This window comes from Megalopta genalis, chromosome 4, assembly GCF_051020955.1.
Source record: "Megalopta genalis isolate 19385.01 chromosome 4, iyMegGena1_principal, whole genome shotgun sequence".
Lineage (NCBI taxonomy): Eukaryota > Metazoa > Arthropoda > Insecta > Hymenoptera > Halictidae > Megalopta > Megalopta genalis.
In genome coordinates this window covers 2955623-2976816 of record NC_135016.1, presented here as the reverse complement: position 1 = coordinate 2976816, position 21194 = coordinate 2955623, and the positions used below count along the sequence as shown (strand labels likewise).

Here is a 21194-nt window from a genome sequence, read left to right as displayed (position 1 = left end):
AGAGAGAGAGAGAGAGGGAGAGAGAGAAAAGCATTACGACGCTCTTCTTGGATTTCGCTCAGTCCGTCGTTGTCGCTCTTGTTCCTTCCTTTTTACAAGGTGGAATCTCGCCCGGATGCCGCCGAGCCGGGAAAATACGCGTCTCGTCCCGCGGAACGCTGCCGCATCGCCTCCACGGCCGCCGGAAAAATTACCAAAGTGCTCCGGCATCCCTCTCGGTCGTCGCGGTAACCGGTCCCGATATACCCGCGTTCCCCCGGGATACGTCGAGAAGTTCGCGCGCGCAGACTATACAGCGTGTCCCAAAAGTGTTTCGCAATCCGGAACTGGGAGGTTCCCGTGCTCGTTCGAAGCAACTTTTTCCTTTACAAAAAAGTTCTCCGAGGCATCGTTAACGAGTTATCAACGAAAAACAGTGGCCAATGGGAGGCGAGCTTGGCTGGCGCGTGGCGGCGGAGCCGATGGGCGGAACTGGACTTCCCCCACTCGTTCGCTCGGCCACCACGCGCCAGCCGAGCTCGTCTCTCATTGGTCACGGTTTTTCGTTGATAACTCGTGAACGAAGACGCGGATTGCATTTTCGCTGAGGAAAAAGTTACTTCGAATGAGCCGAGAAATCTCCCATTTCCACTTCGATCACGATAATGTCGAGTTTTCGGTGATATCCAGGACCGAGAAATTTCGCAGGAACGTCGCCGGTGGCACGGTGCAACCGGAAACCCTGCGAAACGCGGGCCTCTTGAATGCTTCCCGCTGACTTTTTCTTTCGGAGTCCGAGGAGAACGAGGGCTTTTCTTCGGGGCTGCGGAGCGCCGCGAGGCGGTTTTAATTAAGGAAGACAAATAGACGCGCCGGGAATAATTACTCGCGGTTCTAATAAGCGGATACTACTTTCCAAATAAAACGAAACGGTTCGGCGACGCTCGAGAATGGCAACCGCGAAGAACCACCCCGTCGGGCATTCCTGGCCCGGTTGCACCGCGTGTCGCGCGATTCGGCTAGGAAAATTCTCCTCGTTCCGTTGCGACGGACACGAGCGAGACTGCGGCCACGGGCCCGATAACCCCGTCGCGAGTGATTAAAACAAAATACGACGTTAATCCTATCGCAGCCGATGGCGTTTCCGTTCGTTGCTTTCGCCGCGCGGAGCCGACTTGTTCTCCCGATTCTTTTATCTCGCCGGCGAAAGAGCGAAAGAGCGAACGTGCGAGCGAGCAGAGGTGGCCCCTAAATGAACGAAGATAGGGAGACACAGAGTGAGAGAGAAAGAGAGGGGGGAGAAAAAAGAATCCTTTTCAGTTTAATGAATGTCGCGTCGCGTTAAAAAACAGCCGCGTCGCGAGCGTGTCACGTCTGGAACGTCGCATTCAACCGGGGCTCCCGAGGAGCACGGGAAACGCCAACGTCTCCAAACGAGCAATCCGGCACCAATAAACAAATGTTACGAGCCCAATTATTCCGTACGGGGACGATAACCCGTTAGTAGGTGACTCGGCGAGCTATGAAACTTTTAGCGTCGACGTTCCTGCATTCCTTGCAATATTCTGCCGAACTTGTTCGCCTCGACTGCATTTTTTCCTCGAAGTCGAGGAGGATTCGTGACTCAGGAGCCACGTTCTAATCTAACAGAGGCACGCTCATAATTTCATTTCATTTAATTTCATTCAATTTAATGCAATTTTATGCAATTTAATTCAATATAATTCAATTTAATGCAATTTAATTGAATTTGATTCAATGTAATTGAATTGTATATACGGCTAAAAACCCATTTTTTACAACACCGAACTAAAAGCTCCCGTTGCGCGTCAGACACAAAACGTCTTCCACAGTCGTCCGTGATCCATTCGTGTGTTCCCTTCCCGTAAACGAACGATAATAACAATAATAAAATAACAAAGCAACGACGTTCCAGGAAAACTCTTTAACGCCCGCGGAGAAACGCGTTCCTGCCAGAGAAATCCGATTCAGAGACGAGCGAAACGGCGACTCCGACGGCGCTCTTAATGGAAACGGTCCATCGGCTTGCCGTCGGTCGCCCTTTTGCCGGGCTTTCCTCGATACCACCCCGGCCATCCCTCGGCCCCGCGACAGACAACAAGACACGGCGTGGAACTTCTCTAACAAGTCGTATCGGCTGCCCGGCAACTTTTCCGGCAATCGGGAAACCCTCTCGGCTACGCCGCTAATGGATTAACTTAACCGAGTCCGTCGTCGGGGCTCCGTCGCGGCGACGGCGGACTCTTAATCAGTCGACCGGCCGATTTCCAGCGATAAATCCGGCGGAGATTTCGCGGCGAGGATAACCGAGCTGTTCCCGTTTCAACGTCGCGGAGGACACCGAAACGCGGGGCGCGAGAGCGCAAGAATCGTCGACGGAACAAGGGAGGAGAGAAGAACAAAGCGTTGCAAACAGGTGGAGTGGAACGCGACGAGATAAATCGTTCTACCAGGCCGATGGATTTGCGAGGGAACGCGCGCCACGGTCGTCGAGCCTTTCCTTTTTTATCAGGGACGGAGGGGGGGAGGGGTGGAGGCACGGGAACGGTTGAACGCGACGCGGAACATCCTCGAGCAAATATTATACGATTTCCAGTCTGTCGCGTCGGCGAGCGGAAAAAGAGGAGTCCGGTATGTCGCGCGACGACGACGACGACGACGACGACGACGAAGCGCGGACCGTCGTCGCCCGGCGGGGAGCAAAAAGACCGCGCGCCGGCGAACGAATGAGTGATTAATGACCGATTTTGCGTCTCTGTCGCGCGTCGCCTTTTGTCCCTCTGTTTCGCGAAACGGCCGACGCGCCGGTGACAGTGATGAACGACGCGACGGAATTAATCCGCGCCGCTGCGAAATCCGACGCCCCGATAGGCCGTTTCTCGGGCCGCGGGGCAAAACGCGGAATTGAATGCCGATAAAACAAGCCTTCCGAAGGATCCGCGCGTCGGACGCGACGCGCCCGTAACTTCTTGGAATCGGCTCGCGCGCGATTCGCGAGCCGCGACCACTCCGCCGTTAAGCGATTAGGGAGGCGTTGCTGCCAGCTTGCGAATCGTTATCGCGGCGATTTCCATGATGTCGCATGCATCTCGAGAGAGCGCGTTAACCGTTCATTGCGATAGGGGGAAGTTTTTACGGCGCGGAGGAGCAGTGGAACGGAGGGGCGCGCAGCAACGGGGAACGTCGAATTAATCGCGGGGTCTGACGACACCGGTCGCCGTGGAGCAGGATGAAAGTGAAAGCGGACAATTTCCGCGGGTCGTCAATTACAGGTAATTGCCGCGGAACGAGGAAGAAGCTCCGAGCCCCGGCGAGCAGCGGCGAACATGCCGAAAGAATTTCATCGTTGTTTGGGCGTCGTCGAGAGCCGCGAATCTATTCTTAGCCCGCAGCCATTAGGAAATTGGCCGACTAATAATAGCGGTTCGGTCGCGATGAATCGCATCGCATCGAATCGCATCGCATAGCATAGCATAGCATAGCGTGGTCGCAAAGAATTGCATCGCGTTGCATCGCAATGGTCGCGTCGAATCGCGCCTCATCGCATCGCGTTGTATCGCAATGGTCGCGTCGAATTGCATCGCGTTGCATCGCAATGGTCGCATCGCATTGCATCGAATCGCGTCGCGATGAATCGCATCGCGTCGCATCGCAGTGGTCGCGTCGCATCGCATCGCATTGCATCGAATCGCATCGCTTAGCGTGCTCGCAAAGCCTCGCATCGCGTTGCATCGCAATGGTCGCGTCGAATCGCGTCGCGTTACGTAAACGCTCCTCGGGGCCCTCCTTTTCGCCCGCGGTAGCGAAACGGTGGCGCGGCTCGGTTATTAATTTCGCCACGGTGGCTTTCAAGGAAAACTGTATCGCCGTCGGTTATCCGCTTAACCCACATACGCCTCGGCACCGGAGACGGTCCGCGAGGAATGCATCAGCGATTTTTTCGTCCTGGTGCACGCCCGTTGAAAAATCACCGTTTACGGTGCAGCCGCGAAGCCGGCCAAGCGCGTTCACCAACGTTCAGGTAAACCTGTCGGGTACGCCTGCACCGGCACGCCTGTGTCGGGTCTACCGGAACGCTCTCGGCACTTGGCTATCAGCTATCGGCGCTTGCCCCGGTCGCCTGCACAGGTCGAAATAACTGTTGTATCCCAACGGTGCCCGCGACGATCTCACCTATCCGCGATCTTCGTCGGAATCGACCTGTTACGCCGCTCCGCCACCCTTCGAGACACGTTCCGAGCAAAACGAGCCGAGTCGGTCCTGTTTTCTCCCTTTGTTCGATGTTTAGTCTATCGGTCACGGTATTACGCGGCTTATGGCCAACGCGACGACAAGGTCCGAGTTTAGTTTTCAGGGGAGCATGAAAGGAGCCTTGACCCTGAGCTCGCGCCTCGGTTACGAAGCCGTAATCGCGTTGTTGAGACGCGTAAATCTAGTGAAACGTATTCTTGTTCTGTTTGGCGAACTATTCTAATAAAACTCCAAGGTTATTTTTTTTCATATAAATCAGCAATCTGAATTATAAGTTCAATGGGCTGATACGATGTCCATAGGATTTCACGCACAGCTCAGATATAGCACGATGAGGTTTTCTCCATTAAAAAGAGCTGCTGAGATCTTATCTAAGTCGAATCGCATCGCATCGCATCGCATCGCATCGCAATGGTCGCGTCGAATCGCATCGCATTGCATCGAATCGCATCGCATAGTATAGCACAGCGTGGTCGCAAAGAATCGCATCGCGTTGCATCGCAACGGTCTAAGTGTAAAGCCGAGTAACCGCACTGTTACCGAGAAGAAGCGGATCCTTATCTCGAGTGAACTCCATATCCTCTCCTCCGTCACGGCGTAACAGAACGATGAGTAACTGTTGGAGGAACCGAGTCCAGCCTTCGGCCGATCAATTCCTCCGCAAGTGACACAGGCACGCGTCCTTTGTCGCGATCGATCGCCGAGACGGCGAGGACGACGCGGAATCGTAATTCCACGGAGAGGCCGCTGCGGCTCGGCGCAACGCGGCACGGCGCGATGCGGCCGTTTAGCATCGGAGGCCCAGCAGCGGGTCGCGTAATAAGCGTCCAATTAGATTTACCCGTTCATAAAGGCCGCGATGCTTCTCCCGGCGGACTACGGTCTGAGCGCCGCGCACCGCTCGCGGCCGCGGAGAATCGTCTTTTGTTCGCTGGAAACAATGAGGCGAACATAATGGGGATGAGAGTCGACGACGGTGGTGGCTGCAGGATCTGCCCGGAGATGCAGTTCCGATAATGCGCCGCGAATCGCGGGGCTGCATCTCGCCGGCTCGAGGTAGAAAAAGTCAATTTTCTCCGGCGACGAAACGAATTCGGAGCGAGGAGAGAAGTCCGTCGACTTGCACGGCCGCGGATCGTTCCAGCGCACGATGATCCGGAGATCGGTAATATTTAACCGAAAGACAGGATTTCGAGATTTGTCTTTACGAACTCTGTAATTTAGGGTTGTCGAGGTCGCCGATGACCAGACCGCGGATTTTATGCATTTGTGGCAAAAGTGGGTAATTGAAATCGAGAACGACGAAAGAGAGAACGAAAGAAACGAATAAAAAAGAAACAAGATAAATGTCTGATAAAAAAGGGAGGTTATTTGTGACTCGACCTAATAAATACGTTCGCAGAGAGAACGGAGGGCGAGGCATTAAATAATGACGCACGGGAAAGACGGGGACGCGACGTTGAACGGCATTCACAGAGCGCAGTCCGACACACGGCTCCGCCGGGAACAATAATAATCCGTCTCCGGGGAGAGGGTCCGCGGGGCGGGAAGAACGACGCGAGGGCAGCGAGAAGCGAATTCACGGGAAAGCGCCCCTCGTCGTCCGCGAGGCGTCCGGATTGAGAAACGTTAAGGAGTGTTCGCCTCGCCTCGACCTACCTACGTCTCGACCCCGTCGCCCGAGAAAACTACGGGCCGCCGCCATTCTCGGCCGCTGCTGCGAAATTCGACGAGACGGAAATTCCTCGCGGATAACAGCACCGCGCGACGCATCGGTCTCTGTCGGGGAACCCCCCGTCGCTTCGCCGACAATCCACGAGATAGTCGCGAGACCGAGGCTCGCCCTGCGCGCCGATAAATCGAGGGGGTGAACGAACCCTTTGCCGGCGGAGGATCTAATCGAGAAGCTTTCGCGGCGCAAATATTTGCCGATAAAAATGTTTAATTTCAGCGCGGCCGACGGTTTCTTAATCGAACGCGTCCGCAGACTCGCCAGTCAGCGGATTCGTTCGAGGGATCGGAAAGAGAGAAAGAGAGAGAGGGAAAGAGAATGAGAGAGGAGAGCCGACGGTAGCCGAGAGGCCGCCGAAGGAGTGTCTCAATAGGCCGATAACTGTTGTTGACCAAGCTGATCGACTTAATAACAGTTCCCGGAGGCAGGATGGCTCCGCTTCGAACAGAAGGGATGAGGCGAGAAGAGGAGCGGAGAGGAGACGCGGCCGGGTACGCCCGTTAGGAGATGACATCAGGCGCGTAGACGTCCGCGTAGGCATCCGATAGCCTCGTCGAAGTTTTTTTTACAGGGCCTCCATTATCTCCGCAGCCGATTGGTCTCGCGTATTGCGCGAACGGCATCGCCGACTTCGAGCCGCAGGAATGCGGCGCGCTGGCTGCTTTTTTTTCAGTATCGCTGAATACCCTTCGGATCGCAGAGTGCAATACGTACGGTGATTCAGTCGGAGAGAGCCTGTAGCCGTGAACGTTGCATCGGAAGATTTGGAAATCGCGGCGAGCGTTAACGATGCCGCTACATTCGCTACATTCGCTGTCGTTAATAATAATAATGGCTTTATTTGCGAACCCTTTGTTGCGACTAGGGAGAAAGGGAGTAACGATGTTATGACAGCGGTCACGCGAGGACAAAAAGGAAGAGGAAGAAGGAAAAACCAAGCTTGAATTAACGAACGCGAGACTTTCCATTCCAAGGAGTTGAAGTACGGTAATGTCTCCCTTACTGACGTTCAGATTGCGCAGAGAAATGGACAATGTGGGAACGGAGATACGATTATTGCGGCTTTGCACCATGTCTTTATAATCGCTGACAATCGGTAACTATAAAAACAAGCCGTGAGGCTCCTCTTCCGAAATTGTCCATTTTCGTGAACAATCTGAGCGTCGATTAGGGAGACATTACCGTGCCCCGTAAAAAGGATGAATCGCGCTAAATCTCGGCGAGAAGAACGAGACTCCGAAGGCCGGCGCTGACTTGACAAATCGAAAAGGCGCAGTCGAGGTTGACGAGCCGCTCGACGCCCGTGTATTACTGCTCAGATGGCGTACGATTACGTGTACGAAACCTGGGTCCGCATCGATTCGCGTTTTTAGCGCGACGGAAAATCGTGGAACGCGTCGACGACTGGACGAGCTCGTCGCGCGTTCGGGGAAGAAGGCGAGAGTAGGCGCGGGCATCAGAAACGAGGACGCTGGGAAACGAGATCTCGTGGGCGGGCGTGAGGAAATCTCCGGAAGTGCTTTTGTTCGGCGTCTAGCGCGTCCCTTTCCGCGGCGTCGAGGTAGAATAGGTATCGAGAGGAGAATGAGATTGCGGAGGACAGAGGATCCTTTTGTGCTCGAGGCGCGCGGCTGTGTGATTAATGGCGGCACAATGGCCGCGTGCCGTGGGATATAATCGTACGCAACGCACGGGCCACGAGGGCCACGGATCGGTTTAACGACGCTATTGCCTGCGCGATCGTCGGGGAGAGAAAGAAAAAAGAAACGAATCGATAGCCAAGAGACGCGCGGCGGCTCGCGCGTGACGCAACGCTCGTAATCTTGTCGAGAGATACCTTGCTGACCGAGCGGCCCGGGGATTATTCCAGTTAAACCGTTCCGCTCGCTGGAAATCCTTCGCTCGCGGATAAACCGGCCGAATGGTGCAACAGCATTCCTCTTTGGTAGCGCAAACAATATGCACCGAACTCGGGAAACGACGACAGATAAGGAGCGCGGCGAGATTGCGTTGCTCGGCCGCCGAGCAGAAGTTTCTTGCTGGCCTAACAAGATCGAATCGAAATGAACGCGCGGCTCGGAAGACGACGACGAGGACGACGACGAAGGATAAGGGACAAAGTGAGATTGCGTTGCAGCGGCTTCAAAAGAACGGGACGAAAGTTGTTAACGCGTCGACGTTAACGCGAAATCCGCCGAGCGTTAAAAACGACGAACGGTGCGTTGCACCGTAAGAACGATAAGACCGAATTTCTTTAGACTTTTCACGACTTTTATCACGGGTACAGTCATTTCTTCTAGAAATGTTCGAAAGTCGGAGGTGTAACCGGCAGATCCGAGAATACCGAGCGTCAATTAGGGAGACATATACATATATCTTGTAGCTCCGCGGTTTTTCCTACCTGACTCACACCCGACAGACCATTTTATATTGTCTTCGGAGAACTCGCGTCGCGTGCCGCATCGCACGCTTGACCGACTCCGTGGACTCTTAGCATCGACGTAGCAACAAACTACATTGTTGCGTAGGACTTTTCCCTTGGCGTAGGACTAGCACAGGGAAATTCACAGCAACCCGAAATTTGGCAATTCCGGGAGAAATTACTTAGATTGAGAAACTGATTCGACCATTTCCTATGGAAAGAGATAATTTCAATAATTTCAACGATTTCAAAATCAAAATTGCGAGACAGGTCTCATTAGGACCGGCTTCTTACTTAAGCAGTGTGAAACGAAACAAAGAGAACGAGCACCGACCAAAGGGAAGAAGACGGAGAGCGAAAGGTTCGCTGCCAGAGGCTACCAATCCTGGACCACGCAGCCTCGTTATCGACGACGCCGGTACCTCGAAGGAGGACCCGCGCGGAATTTGGAAATCCGAAGATCCGGCAGTCGCGGCGGCGTAACAATGTCTGGCGATCGGGATAAGATAACGGGCGGAATCCGTTTGCAGCTCGCGACGGAACACGGCGGATGGCTGCGATCGTTATCCGCGGTGCCCGGGGGGGAAGCGTTAATTGCGAGACAGGGGTAGAAACAAGCCGGCCGATTCTCTCCTGGGGGAGGCCGGGTCCGGGAGGGGGCCGGGGAACGAGGAAACGGATTACAGCGAGTGCGCGCGAGCCTCCCTTCGTTTCCGGGCTCGGCAACCGGAAAATTGAGATGATTACCTATGAAATGAAGCGGTCCGTCGGCGCGGCATGGCGCCCCGGTATTATGCCCCTCCGAGAACTTTCCTTAATGACCGCGCGAAACGGTCATTAGCGATCGTTGGTTACCCATCCGGCTGTCGGCGGTCCGCGTTCGATCCCGAACGCGGGATTCCGTTCCGTCCAGGAACCCGACGACAACGAGCCCCGGAAACGACCGTTCCCCGGCGGCGTCTTTCTCCGGCAGCCGTCGACGACACCGATTTACACCGGCGACAAAAGAGCGAGGGCCGTTGCGTGGCGAACGCGGTGCAAAAACGTGGAAAAACGTCGCGCGCCGCCGCCGACGGGAATATCGCGTGAAAAACGGGATCGGAGGCGGTGAAAAGTCGCTCTCCGCTCGCGGCCGAGCGTCCGCGCCGCTCTCCGCTCGCCGCGCGGCTCGCCCGGTGAACCGTGACGAGCCGCATTCTGCGTGATCTCGACGCGCTTTCGACGACCGGCGAGACGCGACGCGCGTCGCTCCAGCTTCTCTTGTTGCATTGTTCGCCGGCCGCGGCTATTTGCGAGCTCGTAAAGCGGCCGCGGCAGGTTCGAGCGGACGAAACGGCGCGAGACGGTTTCTTTCGCGCGGGGAGGGAGAGGCTGCGTCGCGAAACCTGTTCGATGGTAGCCCGCGAGTCCGTCCCGATTCGAGCTTCCTCCCCGAGAGATTTATGCGCGAACTTCGCCGACGCCGGCCGCGACACGCGCGCGGAACGCGTTAACGAGTCCCGGCTATTTTACCGCGAAAGTTCGCGCGTTAATTGCTCGCGGCGGAGTCCTTTGAAAAATCGCGAGCCGAAAGAATGCGCAGGATTCAGCGCTGGCCTCCGTTTTCAATTCTCGAGACTTGTCTTGTCTCTGCGGTAACGGTGCCGGGCTCGAGCGCGGCCATGATCAATCGCTGCGCGCGGTTCATTCGTTCTCCGGCATAATTAACTTCGCTGTTGAGAATAAAGTACGTCTTAACGTGTCAACGAAAGTCAACCCTTTGCACTCGAAGCTGTTTCAACCGTAGATCTATAACAATCTTTCTGATTTATAGTATTTTCATTTTATACGACAAAATGTATTTTATGCGTACGAAGTTGAGTTTTGCGACTCGCAGAACGGTTACACTTTCAACAATTTTTTACATATATAACAAGTTTATATAATAAATTTTAACGGTGCCTCTTCTAACATCTTTACTGTTTCATTTCCCATCCGTAATCGTAATCGTAAAAAACTGCATAAAATCATGCGACACGCGGCGTCGTTCCTTGCAGCCGCCGCAGATTTAGTTTCAACGCCGTTGGATTTACCTCGGAAACGTCGAGTCCGCGGAAGGCTGAATTTTGTCGCGCACCGCTGGGACGGGATTTTATTCCTAGAATAGTTCGGAGCGGACACGGCGCGGCGGCGGCGGCCGATCGCAGGAAGCGGAAGCGAGCGCGCGACACCGTCGAGCCGGAAGCGACGGTTAACCGACCGTCAAGCCCTTCCCATTCTTCGCGTATGAAAAATGATGGGGCGTATTGCCGGAGCGCGGCTAACAGTGGACCAAACACGGGGCCCGTTCGTTCGTTTCACCTTCGAAAATATTGTGGGGGAGCATCGGCTCGGAACGGCGCGGCGACAGAAAGGCGGCAGAAACGCGACAGAGAAGCGACAGAAAGGCGTGGCACTCTGTTTTCCGTCGGTTCTCTTCTCTCTCTCTCTCTCTCTCTCTCTCTCTCTCTCTCTCTCTCTCTCTCTTTACGGCCGGCGCAGTAACACGCGATACTCCTGCTGCGGTTTTTTTCCGCTCGACACACGCGCGAAACCGAGGCACGGCGATTTCGTCGGAGCGCTCGCGCGCACAACCTGTGGTTTTCGTTTCGATCGTAAAACACGCGGTCGGAGGAGCCGCGACTGAGTTATTCGACAAGCGACCCGGACGTGTTCACCGTTTCTAATAGCGCGGGGAGTCGGCGCCGGGCTTTACGGCCGGGCTTGCAATTAGTCACGGCCAGAAAAACGCGAGGCGATCTGTCCAACGATTTGCAAATAGAGCCGAAGCGCCGCGCGCTCGGCATTCTTTGAATTTTCTGCGGATCGGCTTCCCAGACGAGACGCGAAGCATTCCGAAAGCTCGACCGTGAAGCGAACTCGAAGATTAACCCTTTGCCGCGTCCATTTGAAGGACCACCGCTTGGACGCGATCGACGCGTGTTCGCGAATGAATATTTCAATTCACCCAGTCCCAGAGGAATTCTTTCTACCGAGGAAAAAATGATCGGAGGAAAGAAGCTGTAAGAGTTGCCGTTAAAATGATCTTTTCATCCGATTTTCCTGATCGATCTTTGCACGAAATAATCGATCAGGTTGTTGCAAAAGCACAACCTCGGTTTTTCAAATTAGCTTACAAAAAGCCGGAATTGCTTTTGCAACAATTAAGTGCTAACAACAGTGCAATGTATCAATTGTTATTGTTTTATCTATTTATATTGTACAATAGGGCTCGTACAATATATGAATAAATAAAATAAATAAATAAATACAATAAGAGCGTTTTCGAGAATTTGGACCGGCAGCAGACATTTAAATCCGAACCGTATTGGAGTGTTAGGCAAAGGGTTACATTTGATCGGACAAACAATTACCTTGAGGTAGGACCCGTAATACTTGGTGACGTAGGGGCTGTCGCACTGCGACAGCACCATGATCTCCTGCTGTATGTCTTCGATCTCATCTTCCGCCTCCTCTAGATCGATGATCTTGATGGCAACCACTTGCTGGGTCCTGTTGTCGATCCCCTTGAACACCTCGCCGAAGCTACCCTTCCCGATCCGTTCTTGTTTCGTGAATATCAGCTCGGGGTCCACCTTCTGTAACAGGGAACAAAGTTGTCTCGTTTAGTCGTGTCGCCGTCGACGAAGTTAACGGCGAGCGATGGCGAGCGACGTCGATGTTGGCGACGAAGTCGATGGCGCGAGAAAGAGAGAGAGAGAGAGAGCAAGACATAGATAGATAGAGAGTGAGAGAGAGAGCAGTAGAGACAGAGCAAAAGAGAGAGAGAGAGAGAGCAAGAGAGACAGAGCAAAAGAGAGAGAGAGCAAGAGAGGCAGAGCAAAAGAGAGAGGAAGTCAGAGAGACAGAGCAGAAGAGAGAGAGAGAGAGAGAGAGAGCAATAGAGACGGAGCAAAAGAGTGAGAGAGAGCAAGAGAGACAGAGCAAAAGAGAGAAAGAGAGTAAAAGAGAGAGAGAGAGAGAGAGCAAAAAAGAGAGAAAGAGAGAGACCAGCCCTGCCAGGCTTTCATCGAGATTTGCGAAGCCGACACGGGTTTCTGGCGACTCTCGCGGTCGCCGCAACAGCGAAAGTTTCCGCGGACTTTAACGGCGGGCCGAGTTCGCGATTTCGGTAGTTTTAACAAATTCTCGCGACGGCTCGGCCCGCGCGGGTACACCCGGCTTTTGGCAAACTTCGCGGACAGCCGAGAAAGCCGGAGCCGGGCTCTCTCGGCGAAGTAGAAGACGCATATTCCCCGACGGACCTCGTCTACGCTCGCCGGGGAACATGTAACGAGAAACGGTACACGTGTCTTTGCTGGCGAAATCTGGCAGCTGCCGCTGTCGCCGCTGGCAAAGTTTTTGATCGGTCAGCGGGAAGTTGACCGAGAGCAATTATATATCTTCGAGGTACAAGGTGCACTTGGAGGACGGATTTTACGGGAATAGTCGAGGGTTATTTTAGCTCCTGCTTGGTCAATCTCTGCCTAAATCGGTTGGATCGGAATCGAAAAAGTTGATAACAGTGGACGGGACGAATCCTTTATTGTACGATACAAAATTATGGCGACCATAATCGGGACCATCGTCCGCACGCGAGGAGAACTTACGATATAAGAAGACTTCGGCGATGTCATTGACCCCCTGACACCCCATTAGAAATTTTTCGATCGCAATAATTTCTTAGAAGAGAAAGAGAATTGATGCTTATTGCGTGCCTAAATTGACTCGAATGCTTAAATATCGATGACAGGAGATTAGAATTTTATTCCAATTTTACAGGACAGAATAAATTATTCCTAGCAATTTTTATGACGAGTCGGACTCGTCGAAATATGCCAAGGGGTTGATGTACAAAATAGAAGAATGTATCGAATAGAAAATCTCTGTTTCTATCATCCTTTACATTGTTCTCTCGCTTATGCCAAAGGGCTTTCCCCGTTGATGAATCAGAGATCGAATCAACTTCCATTCTCGGACATTCGAATTCTCGCTCGAATCCCATTCGCATCTCCGCGTTGCGGCTCGCCGATTCAAATGGAGCGGCGCAACTCTTATTAGAGTCGCCGGGCCGACGATGAATTCACGCGACCCGGAAAACCGGAGGTTTCGGGCCCGGCCGCGGATGAATATTCAGGATCCAGCCGTCGACGTACACGCCGCGGAGCGGCTGGCGAGCCGGAGCCTGGCTCGACAGCGAAATTAAAGCGCGGAAAATATATCCCCGGCTAGGCTTAACGGCTTTTCGAAACAGAGGAACAACGGCGCGCGTTGTCGCTCGAGTGCGCCCCGTTTCCCGCGCTCCGGAAAATTCTACGCACGCAGCGTGTGGAGCGACCGCCGAGCGTCGGAGGAACGCGCGGGATTTCAAGGAAAATGATCTTCGCCCGCCGCCGGATTAAACATCGCAATTAACGCGGCCGCTGCGCCGCGGTCGTCGCTGCTCGACGGGAATTTTCCATTCGGCGACGTGCGAAAGCGCGTCGCGTTTTCCGGATTTCGATATTTATCCGCGAGAGGCCGGAGAACGGAGAGATGGCTTTTTTCTTCTTCTCGCGGAGCAATTAGAAAGGTGTCGCGATCCCGCTCGTTAATGCTCGCCTCGCGGACGTTAGTAGACCGAGAAGCCGGGACTTATTTTCCTAGGTAAATACGGGCCGCGTGCTCTCGATCATTTCCATTCATTTCACAGCGCGGCGAGCACGCGATTTTCGCGACGCACGCCGATCGTTTCGTTGTATGTGGGAAATTTAGAGAAAACAATTTATATCGATGAACTGTGATCGATCGCTTTGGTTCCCTCGGCCTTTAAGCGCCCAAGGATCCGGCTAGAATCGAAGAGTAGAAAGTTCTTTTTTCCTTCTCCGTGTTTGCTTGTATCGCGACATCGTGGCGTTACAGTGCTCCAAGCCGCAAATGTTGTACTCGAAAAAATTCGATTTCGTGCCTCCGAAAAAAATGAAAATGACCAACGCACCGCAACGCGATCCGTCTCGACGCTTCGCCTGGCATCGACGGGACAAGGTGCTGGCACCCCCCGCTCGGCCCCTCAAGTGCCATTTAAACTTTAATTTCAGCTCCCTGTTCGCGCGACGAATTACTCTCGCGGCGAACGAGGTCGAACGGCACATGGCGCTAACGCACGCGTCTCGTTGAACTACTTTCGAATTTTGAAGCTCGTCGCGGCTCCCCACTCGCCCTCGACCATCTTTCTCAAGGCGACACCGACCCTCCCCACGACCGTCGATTGAATTTTTATGGAAATACGAGCGCTGTAACGGCGCGCCAGCGCCCACGTGGACTTCTCGACGATCGTCTAACGAGCCCGTTAGAAAATCGTGTCGGTCCACTTCCACGTTTCCCGGTGTCGACGCCAATTTTTCCGATGATTTCGCGCATTTCCCGAGTCGTCAAGAAAACCGACGTTGCAATCTCGTGCGTGAAACTGCAGCACGATGCGATTCACCGGATTGCGTAGACTATGTTCAGGCTTAACCTCGACATACGCAGAAGCACGATCCAGATCCGAGCGTCGCTTTCGGCGTGTAGAGACACCACAACATTAAGTTGCAGTTGCATAGCAGATACGTAGGAGACAGACTTAAGAATAATAATAAAAAACTATAATAAACTGTTAATTTTAGCGATATTTTTAGCACAAGTAATCATAACATTTACAGAAAATCGATATACATTGACAACCCAAACTATCCGGAAATCCATCCTACTAGTCTCAGTAACTGGTCCAAAATTTTGCTATCGACCTAGGGGGGTCCAGTTACTGAGACTAGTGGAATTCATTTTTCAGATTTTTGAGATATGTCTGGAAATCCATCCCACTAGTCTCAGTAACTGGTCCACTTAGGTCGATAGCAAAATTTTGGACCAGTTACGGAGACTAGTAGAATTCATTTTCGGGATTTTTGTGATCTGTCCGGAAATCCATCCTACTAGTCTCAGTAACTGGTCCCCCTAAGTCGATAGCAAAATTTTGGACCAGTTACTGAGACTAGTGGAATTCATTTTTCGGATTTTTGAGATATGTCTGGAAATCCATCCCACTAGTCTCAGTAACTGGTCCACCCTAGGTCCATAGCAAAATTTCGCGAGGTGACCGAACCAATGAGCGAAAGCGGGCTTCTTTCGCTCGTTGATCCGTACAATGAAAGATGCACGATCGATGCGATGGTAGATCGAATCAAAGGCAAAAGTTTCTTCGTCTACAAAACTTTCGACCGTCGGAGGGTTAGAGATTATTTCCTTGGAAACGGTGGCACTGCGATTAAGTTTGCTCGCGATAGAAAAAGCGGTATCGACGCGTTATTATTAAGACAAGTGGAATCGGCCGGTAATAGACAGACAAACGTCGAAGCCGGCGTGCAGGTTCCGGCACGAGGAGAGCGCGTCTATTTACGGAACTGGGGGAGATTTATCGCGGTTTTACCGATACACCGGCGAAAAATCGATCGCCGGTCCGAGCAAGGACGCGATTAAAAATACCGTGGCTCGTGCCCCGTGGCACGTTCTCCTGCCGTCTGGCCGGGCACGGTGTCCCGATCTCCTTCTGCCGTCACTTTCTCCGGCGAAGTTAAAGGTCACTGGTCTCTCTCTCTCTCTCTCTCTCTCTCTCTCTTTTTCTCTCTCTCTCCCTCCGCGAGTTTTCATCGGGCTCGACTTTATTATTACGTCTTGTTTCACGGGTCGACGGTCGCGCAACGCTTTGTGAAAACGGCGCCGAACCCGACGCGACCCGCCTTTTTTCCCCCGACTTTCGCCTCGCGCGCCGGTCAAACCGCTGCCAGAAAATAGTTTCGCTCCGTGCCCGGCTCTAGCACGTGAAATATTCAATCTCCCTCCGTTCCCCTTCGTCGCGTTTATTCCGTCCAGCTTGTAACGCGCGCGCTCGTTGACCAAGTTCCGTCGAAGTCGAAGAGCTTTTCACAGAAACGATGACAGATACGATGATTCTATTCTTTATTCGAAGATGAAATGTTGCAGAATAAAGGAAAAATAGAGAGATAAATAGATTCTTCGATCTTGAAAGTTTACGTCGAACTTGAAACGTTTCAACAGAATTTGATTTCTTTCTCTCCTTCCTTCTTTATTTATCTATTCGGTGATTTCAACGGGAAAATCCTTTGTTACGCAAGGAAAACAAAGTGATATTTTCGAAGAATTAGCTGACTAAGATTACGAGTTAGAATAAAAAAATGAACGCGCAGAGCCGATTGATAAAATAACAAAGAATGTGCTGGACGATCGCGAGAAAGGCTTAATCCGTGCATTATCGGGCCCGTTATCGATCGCGTTCCCAGCATTTTTCAGGATCGTCGGTTGTTCGTCGATCGAACACGATATCGTCGGGATCGCCGAGCTTTTTCCACCCGATAAGATATTCGAAGATCGTTCCCCTCGGCTGCGAGAACTCGGCGGAGCCGCGGAACCGTCGAAATGCGTCTGATTTCCAGGCGAACGCCTGCCCGACACCCCCGCATCTGGGATCCGGTTACACATTGTAATCCCGTGGCGCCGTAGATTTTGTTTGCTCGTTCTATTATTGCCGCTGTTGACACTGCTGATTTGACCCTAGAACACCGGCAGGCGTCTGGCCCAGCGCGCGAGAAACGCTCGCACCTTAGGCCTTAATTCGGAGCAGTCGCGAGCACCCCCGAAAGCACCCCCTTTCAGCAGGGTGTGTCCCCGCCGTGCCCGGGAACCGAGGGGTGCTCGCGCGTCTCTTCTTTAACCAAGCTATCATATATCGTATCACGTGTCGCGCTATCGCAAAAATTGTGAAAAATTTGAATAAACTCTGTCTTACAAGATTACAATTTTTATGGAGGAATTTAGACGCAATTTAGACATTTTAGACGCTTCAGACCTCGGCTTTTTTCCTTAGTTTTAAGTATCGTTATTAGTATACTCATCCCTGCGCGACTGCTACTGTAACAAAAGGTTCCTCCTCTCGATAAATGACATTGTTGTTATTATTATTATTATTATAAAGCTCGGTGCTCTAATTAGCGGAAATTCAGACGATTCGCGGCCGAGCCTGAATATTTGGATCCGAGTTGGAAAACGAGCGGGGACCCGTCGCTAAAATAGACCTGTCACGTTGCGAAAGCCCGAAGGCAGCGTAAGGAAGTTGGCAGCGGTGTGCGCGAAGATATATGCGCTTGTTTGGACACGTCCGCGGCTTTCAGACACGTCTTCGTCGTCGCCGTGGAACCGCGGAATGAGAGAAAGAGAGAGAGAGAGAGGCTGAGAGTGAGAGAGAGAAAGAGAGACTCGGATCCTAATTAACACGCTCGTCTACCGGGTGTACCGAGCCAGCCTCGGCCCGATGGAATCCCGTCGGCGTGTCTCCCCTTCTCCCCGGTGTTCCTCGCGAAAATATTCGAGTCCCGTTAACGTTTATTGGCCCATTATTTATTCCCGGTCGCGCGTAAACGTCTGAATTTGTTTATCCCCGTGGCAGCCGGGTCCGGCTCCAGCTTCGGTCGCGGCTCGGAGCGAAAACGAACGTTTTCGCCGGCCTAGTTTTATCGGCGGCCGTGCCCGGTAGTGATTTCACACAATGGGACCGGCGCTGGAAGGCATTAATTGCTCGATGGCGGTATCGCTCTGTCAATTATATAACATCGGCCGCGCGCGAGCATAACTGGGTCGGCAGCCATGCAGAGCGTAACGCGGAGCGCGCGCGCTGCCCCGCGCTGCGAGCCTTTCGACGCGAGGCCGACGGATAATTCGGTTTTCGACCGAGCAACTTGTCCATCAGCATTCTGGTTACTCTCTCGGCGAGCACCGTATAACAGAATCACATTTGCCGGCGTGCACCGTGCCCTGCCCTGTCCTGTCCTCCTGTGACCCGCCGCGACCGCCCAGGCCCACCCAGCCGACAACGGCCCCACGGCCGACAGAGCACAGACTTCCCCGCTAATTGTCCGACCACGCGCCGGTATTATTCACTGGCCGTGCGACCGACAAACTTCATTAACTTCCGAGAACCTCTCGAATCGTGTATTCGGCTTCCCAGCGCCCGCGATATAACCGCTGATTGCAAAGACGACGCTGTTAACCCTTTGCGCTCGAGTGGTGACCCCGTGGCACCGTTAAAAATCTTGTATCACGTTCCAAAATCATTTTGATATCGTGAAAGTCCAAATTTATGAAATTGTTCTTAGCGTGACCGTTGCACGAATCGCATGATTCAATTTCATGCGCATACGATGCACTTTGTCATGTAAAATGAAAGTACTATGAGCCAGAAAAGTTATTTTATTTTTTCAGTTTAAATGGATTCGAGTGCAAAGGGTTAATAGGCTCCGCCGATTAACTTCTTCGAGTCTTCGACGATCGATCGTTGACTTCACGCTTGGATCGCTGGTTATTTATTTATCAACTTGTTTTATTTGAACGGGACAACTCATTGGTGCAAGCAGGATTGTAAAGAGATTGAGATATTGAGATTTAAAGAGGCATTGGTAATAGATAGTGTAAGTTTAGGATGTATCAATTTTATGCATCTCTGGCGAAAATGGGTGACTCGAATACCAAACGGTGAAGACATTAGAAATATTGAAAGGACGAATAGAATTTTGTTTAACTCTTGTTTAGTAGAATTGATGAAGATTTTTATCTTGCACAAAGATCCGCAGTCTAGTAACGAGGGATTAAGGGATTCTGCTATCGCATGCGGTGACATACAGAATCGATAGAGTTATGACACAGATAGAATACAAATTCTCTCACAATTGCATTTTACTCCCCAGAAGTCTCTCGACGCTAGAAAATAGAAAGAAATCAACCGCTGTTCCTGTCACTTCGATAATAATATCGTAAAACATATTATAAAATAATTATAAATTATAATAATTCTTGCTTGCTCGGATCTTCCTTACGCACGATACACCTTAACCAATCGGTTTCCTTTACCCATAAATAGATAGATAAATAAATAAACAAATTGCTACGCAGCTGCTCTCGGACCAACGAAGCGTGGACTCGCGCAAAGCCAGAGATTCCTGATGGAATATTCTGTCGTGAGCGTGCAACAAACTCGGTTCTTACAAGGCGACGAGCAAGTTTCCGGCAAGAAGAAGAGGTTCGCGGGGGCGCGCGCGCGCGCCGAGGGGGCCGAGGCATCTAAACGCCCGCACCTAATTCCGTTCTTCTCCCCGGAAGTTTTCTCTCGAGCGAGTAACGCGATAAAACCCGGATAAACGAAGCCAGAGGAGGGAGGGGCGGAACTTCGTTAATATCTGCGAGGGGGTAAGGGGAGGATCCCGGAGCGTCTCTCGAACGAAACAGAGAGGCGATAGGAACTTTTAATCACGCTTCTTGCCGCCGCGAGTCTCCATTAGCCGACGGGCGAGCGTCGACGTCGCGTCGGGTCGTGTCGGGTCGGGTCGGGTCCGTGGCACGTCGACGAATTCGCGGGATTCGAAATGCTTGAGGGACGGAGCGGTTCCTTTTGATTAATCCCGAGGGAGAGTCCTGGTCCCGCTGTTTGTCCTTTGATTACGCGGCTATCGGGCGACGAGATCGGCCCGAGAATCGGGTGAAAATGACGAAGAAACGGTTGCGGAGGCGGCAGCTGGCGCGGCGCGGAACGGAGAGGAGCGGCGTTCTCCAGCACCCCTTGTCGGCGCTTTAACTACCTACGTGCCCCGACCCTCTCTCTCCCGCTTTCTGTGCCGCTGACACCCGCTAATTATAATTTGTGTCGTGAGTTTCATGCAGTACGCCCGACGAGCAGACGGGAAAAGGGGCTAAGATGTTCCTGCCGCCTCTCGACTCCGCTGCACCAACATCACACGACAGCCCCCGCACCCTCCTCCTCGTCCTCCACCCATGCCACCCATTTCCTAGACCTTCTCCTCCTCATCCTCCCCCTCCTCATCCTTCTACTCCGCGCCTTCTGTCCGTTGCAAGCGCCAGCCAATTCCGTTCTCTCGCCGACGCGATTCCTCGGTTTTTCATCTCTTCGCTCTTGGCACCCGGAAACGCGAGTAACGGCCGGCTCTAATCGCCGTAACGACAGCGGTTTACGTTCGAAAGAAATGGAAGGGGATCCAGGCCGCTCGGAGGCTGTTCGTCCCAATTTTTTCATCGCCGCTCGAAGTCCGATCCAAGAGCGGCCCGAGATCGCCAGGGTTGGGGCACGATCGATCGTTTGAAACAGTAAATAGTAAAACAAAAATATTCTCATCTCTTCTTGTGTAATACGGAATTTGGTGGACAATCCTTTTCTTTAGAAATACGGTAAATTCTCACTAATCGACGCTCGGATCGTACACAAAAATGGAAGACGATTTTGCAAGAGGAGATTCGAAAGTTCTGGCCTCGCGTCTCATTTTTTATAGTTGCCGATTGTTAAGGTTCTTATTAAAAGGTCGTTATTAAAGGTTATTATTAAATAAAAGGTTATTATTAAAGGTTATTATTAAATAAAAGGTTGTTATTAAAGGTTATTATTAAATATCCAAGGTAATTATTAGAAACGAGGTGCAAGGCTCGAATAATCGTGTCTCCTCTTCCCAAATTATCCACTTTTGTTTACACGCTGCAGGAAAATTAGGGAGAATTTGCTGTTTTACCTAATCAGATATGGAAATAGTTACGTAATATCCATACATAATTGCTATTTCAAGAGAAATTTATTCGCCAAATTCTGCATCGCATGCGAAGAGAAAAATCTTTCCAGTCTATCTACCGTTTCAAAAATCGATTTTTCCCAGCCCCGGGGACCGCGCGCTGCACCCTTTCGAC

General features: G+C 52.2%; 1 protein-coding gene across 6 annotated transcripts in view; it reads right to left on the bottom strand.

Moving 5' to 3' along the window:
* Positions 1-21194, bottom strand: part of GckIII (Germinal centre kinase III) — a 112247-nt gene that overhangs the window by 10024 nt on the left and 81029 nt on the right. For all 6 annotated transcript variants that reach the window (XM_033467507.2, XM_076521073.1, XM_076521072.1 and 3 more), the window contains one exon: positions 11798-12022. In XM_033467507.2, coding sequence (XP_033323398.1) covers positions 11798-12022 — 225 coding nt within the window. The remainder of the gene's footprint in view (positions 1-11797; positions 12023-21194) is intronic.